This window comes from Leucopleurus acutus (genome assembly GCF_964270905.1).
Source record: "Leucopleurus acutus genome assembly, chromosome: 4".
NCBI lineage: Eukaryota > Metazoa > Chordata > Mammalia > Artiodactyla > Delphinidae > Leucopleurus > Leucopleurus acutus.
The window spans coordinates 4,765,583-4,773,249 of NC_139146.1; the positions used below are offsets into that span (position 1 = coordinate 4,765,583).

The window sequence follows — 7,667 nt, forward strand, 5'->3', positions numbered from 1 at the left end:
GGGAACTGTTAAGAGGTCGTTTCAAATATGAGGTATATATAATATGCCACCTTGGAGGAAGAACTTGTCTTTTGAGCTTCATCTATAAATTGAGAATGATAATCACGGCGTGTCCTGCGGCCGTTGTGAAAGTGAAATGATAGTGCATGTAAATCAAATGATGCATTAAGGCGCAGTGCCTGAAACACCGAATTCGATCAAAATGCTACTATTCAACCCTCTTCACTTGCAGTTTCCCGGCTTACGCAGGAAGATTTTGGTAACTCTCTTTGTAAGTGTCCCGGGGGTGGGGGTCTGAAATAAACTCTCCGAGGACAGGGACGCGGCTAAACTACCTTTCATTTTCCCCCTTGTAATCACCTCCTTCGTAATCCCACTGTGCAGATTGAAGGCTGAGACCAGAAGAGCTAGAGTACCAGGCGGTAACTCCAATTCTTGGGGTTAGCGCCCGCACGCGGCGCGGCCGCAGAGCCCGCGGTTCCGCGCCTCCGCCCGCCAGGGAGCGCTCGACCGGACGCCGACCCCCGAGAGCGGCGGGGCTGGAGGAGGCGGAGCCCAACCCGGCAAGATGGCGCTGTCTGCCTTGTTGCGCCCTTTCTCCAAGCTGCTGGTCCCGGCCAGGCTGCCGAGCGGCTGTAAGTGTCCCTCCTCGAGCAGGCCGCCCCGACCTTCCAGCCTGCGGCTCCCAGGGCGAACCCAGCCCCGAAGGGGCAGGAGGCGGCTGCGCCCCGGGCTTGTCCGGCAGTGACCTTCGCCGGCCCGCCTCCCGGAGCCCACGCCTGCCTCCACCCGCGCCTCTCGGCTCTCCGTCAGCCGCTGCCCACCCTCCTCCCAGTGCCGTCCGACCCCTCGGGGTTTCGGCGAATGGACTTTGAGTCCCTCCTCCTGCAGACGCGGGAGAAGGAGACCCTCCCGGGGGCGCTTCTATCTGCCCACCCCCGAGACGTCGGAGGGTCGCCAAAGCCCGCGTACGAGGCTTTGAAGGCGCTACCCGGTCTGGCCCTGCTGGTGGCCCAGGGCGAGTTACTAGGCCTCTCTGAACCTCTCTTTCTGTGGCTGTTTAAATGAGGAAGTAGAAGGGGGAATTAAAAGCGACAATACGCATGTAAATGTCAGGTTTATCCCTACAGGGTGGTAAGTTACAGATTTAGAGACCCTTTCTGTCCCCTTTCAGCTTCAGCGCGGTCAAAGTTCTACATTCGGGAACCGCCACAAGGCAGCCCTGACTGGCTGAAGGTTGGACTGACCTTGGGCACCTCCGTTTTCTTGTGGATCTATGTAAGTATATACTCCCTTAAATCGTGCTACTCCAGCACGCTGGAGAGGACAAGTACCGGTGTGAGGTTGAATGTTGCGCAGCAAATCTCCCATACCATAGGTTACTTATGTAACTGCTAATAATCTATTTCTCCAAGGACTAAAAAATATTTTCAGAGGCATTAAGAAAGTATAATGAGGCCGAAATTTCTGTCATTGTTCCTTCGCCTGGTTTTGTCGTGAATGGCAGTTTTACTACATATTAATTATCCGTTAGTTTATTTCTTAATAAAGATGGAGGCAGGTTGGGGTTTTATGAAGGCACTTTTTTCAGATGCCATAGGGACAGATCGTAAATGAACAAGCTATACAAATTAAATCCCATTGGACTTACAAGATATAAGATTTTAACAATGTTTGTGTAAATACATTGTTGGAAATTGTACCTAGTGTGTAGCAGCCTTTTTCTTTCTTTTTTTTTTGTCTTTGTTTACAGTATGCCAAATGCTTTACCTGTAAAAACTTGTTTAATTTTTTCAACAGCACTATGTGGTAGTACTATTATTATTGACCTCTTACGGATGTAGGAAACACTTGGAGAAATTAATTTGCCAAACCAAGTTCTCCCTGACTTCAGAGCTACACTGTAGACCACTGTGAAATACTGTCTCTCCATAGATAAAAATTTTAAAAGTATCTGTGTTACGTTAGTATTTAAATTATTTGTTTTGGAATTTCCTCCACTGCCGCCCACCTCCAACTCTTAGATCTCTTATTTGGGATTTTTTTCATTAAAGTGGTTCAGCTCTTTGACATGGAAAGGAGGAAGAGATGTTGAAAGTTACTTACAACTTAGTAACTAATCCTTTCAAAATAACGTTTGTTATAATGTAACTTTATACGTTCTTAAAGTTTTCCTAAAAAGAAACTTGTTGCTGAGAGCTCTGATTGATATTGGATCTTTGCAACACATGTCACCCTATATCAGCCATCGTTCTAGTTGCATATGCTGTCAGACAGTGGTTCTGAGAAAGTGGCTGTCCTCTGTGACATCTAATTAATACATATATAGTTGGGGGTTGTGGGTTGGTCGTTCACTCACAGTATCATACTTCTGAGGTTAGAAGTATAGTACACATCCACCAACCCCATCTAATAACCAGGTTCTGCTCTGTCCTGTTGCTTTAGCCCCTCTGTGGTAAGGCTCTCCGTTCCATTAATTACCCACTGAGTGAAGTAATTTATTTGCAGAAGTTGGATTTAAACTTTTAAGGGTTGCCTTCTCAAATTTATAGTATGTCAGATTGTGGTGAACAAGTACATATCATTCATAGCTTTTGGACTTTTGTATCCTTTAGCCTTTTATTTCTAACTAGAATAGTTGTAATTCTTTTAATCTATCCTTATTTCCCTTGCAAAATATAAATATCATTAGTTGATCTTCTCCTTCTCCTCTTTAAGTTGCCAGGAAGATTACATTTCTAATTTTAACTCTTACCTACTTCTAGCTCTTCAAACAACATAATGAAGATGTTTTAGAGTATGAAAGAAGAAATGGGTTGGAATAAACTTTTGGAATACTGATACAGTAAGTATGTGATTTTCTAGGATTGAATAGACTATGCAAGTTAATTTGACCTCTTTTTAAATAATGTGTTTTGACTTTTTTCATTAGGTTTATACTTTTTAGCACCTATATTCCTGTCTGTGACAAATTTATGAATTTTTAATACCTTGGCTGAAGGATCTCTTAGCATAATCATTTTTAATCATTACACTTTGACTGTGTTCAAAGGAAGTTGTGCTTAAGAATGAAACCAAAATCATATTTCCTTAGATCTAATAGTGCTGTACACAGTGCCTTCATAGCACTTAGGACAAGTTATCATTATTTGTGTATGTATTTCTTAATATCTGTTTGTCATATACCACACTTGAGTGTAAAATTCCATGAGGACAGGGCATTCAATTGTTAAACTTCTTACTGCATGACGATTTTATTATGATTGTCATTACAACTAACACCCAGTTGGACAATTCCTGATAAAACCTAGCTGTGAATAAGATAGAATACACTGCATGGTCTGTTATTTAAAAGAGTGAGTTTATTTTATATGTATATGTGTGCCATATTTCTGAAAATATTTTTAAAGAAATCCTATATTAATCCTTTTGTAAAATGAAAAATCATCCTTATAAATCTCAGCTTTCTTGGATTAGGTTGATTAAAGTAGATAACTTATATGTGCTGGAGAATAAAATAGTAATCACAAATGTACATTTTGTTCTATTATTATCACCTTGCCCATTTCACTACTTCAGTCAATCAAGAGATAAAAATGAAATAGTTTTTTTAAATCAAAACCAGATGCTTTTGCTACTCCTGTAGTTAAGATTTAAAAAAAATTTTTTTTTGCTAAAATTTAGATAAAATGAGGAGTTGATATTCTTTGTGGATTTGTTTTTTTAGACTTCCCCTGATACTTTAAGGTGCATTGTTCAGAATGGTCTAATTTTAATATTACTTTTGCTGGTTAATGCTACAGTTTTCTTTTTTTTTTCATTATAGGTATTAGTGTTTATAACAGTTCCTCTGGATTCACCAATCTGTTGAGCTGTAAACTGAGAGAAAGAGTTACATGTGAACATATGTCAAGTCAGCATTTGTGTTTCACATAATTAAATTAAAAAATACTTCTGTATTCTTCAGATTATGTACATTGTGACAATGTATAAAATGTCAATTCTAACGTAAATTACTAGAAGTATTTTAATGTGGAAAGTGCCGTTTGATAATTGGGTCATTGGTAAGAAAACTTTTTAAGGATATAGATTTAAAAAAAAATCACTGCTGAGGATTTAGTTCTTCTATCAACTTCTGATTTCTAATCAGAACACTTATTTAGTGATCAGGATGATAGAACTACTCCTACTCTATTATTTAAAATACCAAAGAACCCAAATACTATTTTCTTCTTACCAGAGTTTCTTCTGACTCCATTTCCTTGAGTTTGAATGAGTTTCATTTGGGTGACTGTTTTTAACACCGGTATGGCCACAGTTGGCTCTTTTTGCTCATAAGACTTTCATCCAATGAATAACAGACTATTCAAAAAAAGGAGTTGGTGAGAGCTAATAGAGACAAATGAAAAAACACTTCATTTATCCCTCATTTAAACCCTTTCTTGTGAATCAGTTAACACCTATTTATATGCCACTTCATTAACATATAATTTAAACACTTAATGTATTAATACTATACATTTGAAAGTGTATTATTTGTATCTCCATTCTGATGTTAAATAGAAAGTTTCATTGCCTTATAAATGGCTTTGTTTGTGTTTCGGGCTCTGGCCAACACTTACTCTGGGAGATTCACGGCCCAATACCTTTGGAAGTCACTTCTGAACATAAAGTCAGAGTTACCTTATCTCAGAATAAGTATTTAATCCAAATTCAGTGAAAGACCAGATAAAACAGTAACTATTAACTTTTGTCAATTCGGAGTCCTAGGTGGTAGAACTGGAAAGGACCTTAGGGGGTTATATAGACCAATTCCATAATTTCACAAATGCAAAAACCAGAGGTAAAGAGTCATTTGCCCAGTATCACTGGAAAGTAGAATGATGGACTCTTAAAGATGACCATGTCCCATTCCCCAGAATTTGTATATATGTTAGGTTAGGTTAGGCAAAGGGGAATTAAGGTTGCAGATGGAATTAAGTGTGCTAATCAGCTGACATTGAGATGGAGAGATTATCCTGGATTATCTGGTTGGGCCTCATGTAATCACAAGGGTCCTTAGAAGTGGAAGAGGGAGGCACCAGTATGTGTCAGAGTGGTGTGATATGAGGAAGGTTCAGCCGGCCATTGCTAGCTTTGAAGATGAAAGAGGGCCAAGAGCCAAGGGACAGAGAAGTCAAAGAAATTCTACCCTGGAGCCTCCAGAAAGGAACAGCCTTGCTGACACCTTAACTTCAGCCCAGTGAGACCCATGTCGGATTTCTCATCTACAAAAATGTAAGATAATAAATTTGTGTTGTTTTAAACCACTAAGTTTGTTATAGCAGCAGTAGGAAACTAATACTGTCACATGGTAATGGACCAAGAAGTCAGGTATCAACTCCCAGTTCAAGGAACTTTACCCTAAAAGAGACACTTAAAATTCACATCCCTAAAGGGAACAGAAAACTCTAAGACACTTGAAATTCTGGAAACTGATAACCTTAGTTGGAAATAAAATACAGCTTTAACAAGCAAGATTTACTGTATGTCAGGCCTTGAAAATAAAGCTGCCCTGTGTGGACTTTCTTCTTGATCGTGCCTCTGTAACTCCAGGGGGAGCCATTCATGAAGACTAGGGCTGTCCTAAAGAACTTTCTGCGGTGATGGACATGTTCTGCCTGTGCTAGCCAGCGTAGTGGCCACTACTCCCATGTGGCTACTGAGCATTTGGAATGCGATTAATGTGACTGCATTTTTTTAGTTTTATTTCCTTTTCATTAAATAGCCACATGGGGCTGGTGGCTTCCGTATTGGACAGTACAGATGCAGATTACTCTTGAGTAACACCTCCTAGAGTTGTGCCACACAGGGGCGCTGGTGAGAGGTGCTTTCTAAACTAAATATTGAAACCTAACTCAAATTACATTAAACTAAAACAAGGTTATGAGGATACAGAGTGACTCACAGACTGCCGTAACAGGCATGCACCTGAGCCCAGGAATAATTGGGGCCTGGCATTCAAATGTTATCCCGACTTTTGCTCTGGGCTCTGCTTCCTGCCTATGTGCTTTATTTCCTTTGCACACAGACCGTCTCTTCCCCAGCCCACATTGTAAAGAGAGGGCTACAGTCAGTAGTCTCTTAAACTGAGATGTTTTAGCTGGACTGAACAAGAATCGTTCTGATACACAACTCCTCAGAAGAACTTGGTCAAGTGATGGTTCCTTTAGCAATAATGTAAAAGAATTTCCATAAAAAAGAAGATAACAGACAAATTCATATGTCAAATATTGTCAAGTTTATTATTAGATCAAAATCGGACCTTTTTTTTCAGATTCAGTGTCTGTGAGATAGTCATTAAATTAGTTTCTTAAGTTGCCGTAGGAAAAAAAACCAAGCTATAGGAGCTCAGTTTTAAGTATAAGAAGTTGTTATGGGTTAAATTTTGGTCCCCAAAAAGATACGTTGAAGTCCTAGCCCCCATTATCTCAGAATGTAACCTTATTTGGAAATAGGGTATTTGCAGATATAATTAGTTAAAATGAGTATACTGGAGTAGAGTGGGCCCTTAGCCCACTGTGACTTGTATGTTTCTAAGGAGAAGAGACACAGACACACAGGGAGAAGACAGGAATGATGGAGGCAGGGACTGGAGTGATGCATGTGGAAAGCAAGGATTACCGGTAAACGTCAGAAGCTGGAAGGGTTCTTGCCTGCATGTTTCACACCTGACTTCAGACTTCCAACCTCCAGAACTGTGAGAGAATAAAGTTTGTTGTTTTAAGCCATCCAAGTCTGTAGTAATTTGTTCTGGTAGCCTTAGGAAAATACGGAAGGGGCGGGGAATGTCATGTTTATTTTACTACAGAAGAGAAAGTGAATAGATGGGAAGAGTACTGAGGAACCTCCAAGAATAGTTCAAGAATTTACCATCTTGATTGCCCTTTCTCCTTCATTTTATCGAAATATTTTAGGCCATCAAAAGCGTGCATACCAAATGTAAAACAGATAGCTAGTGGGAAGCAGCCACGTAGCACAGGGAGATCAGCTCAGTGCTTTGTGACCACCTAGAGGGGTGGGATAGGGAGGGTGGGAGGGAGACGCAAGAGGGAGGGGATATGGGGATATATGTATACGTATAGCTGATTCACTTGGTTATACAGCAGACACTAACCATTGTAAAGCAATTATACTCCAATAAAGATGTTAAAGAAAAAAAGCGTGCTTATCAGCACTTTTTCAAATTGCTTTCCAATTTGTCTTCTTAGATACTCTTCTAAATTGTGTCACTTTATATCCGTATTGATCTGTTGAAAGTACAGGTTATAGCTTAGGGATTTAATATTAAAAAAAAAACAAAGCTGTTTCTAGCTTTCTGTGGAGCCTAGGAAATCACTCAATCTTTGAGAATTGCCTTTAATTATATGGAACTTAAGACTTGAGTAAGTATGACTAATAGTGCCAGTGGTTAGGGAGCTTCGTGAGCTCCCTCTCTTACAATATGTTTTCAAAACTAATATTGTCTTTGTCAACAATCACAGTTAGGTGGAGATCATCTTAGATAAACCAAGTTAACTCTAACCCTAAGTTCTTGTTTTCCTAACAAGACCAAGAGAAATGTCAAGGATGTGCTCAAGGGCAGGATTATAAACAGTGTGACTAACAGCTGGGAAACTACTGTCTCA

General features: G+C 40.0%; 1 protein-coding gene across 1 annotated transcript; it reads left to right on the plus strand.

Annotated features, from left to right (window-relative positions):
* The first annotated feature begins 549 nt into the window (after nucleotides 1-549).
* NDUFC1 (NADH:ubiquinone oxidoreductase subunit C1) lies at nucleotides 550-7,043 on the plus strand. Its single transcript, XM_082838051.1, has 4 exons — nucleotides 550-635; nucleotides 1,175-1,278; nucleotides 2,766-2,845; nucleotides 3,827-7,043. Exons 1-3 carry the CDS (start codon nucleotides 569-571, stop codon nucleotides 2,823-2,825), a joined length of 231 nt encoding a protein of 76 aa, XP_082694177.1. The 5' UTR covers nucleotides 550-568; the 3' UTR covers nucleotides 2,826-2,845; nucleotides 3,827-7,043.
* Nucleotides 7,044-7,667: the final 624 nt, after the last annotated feature.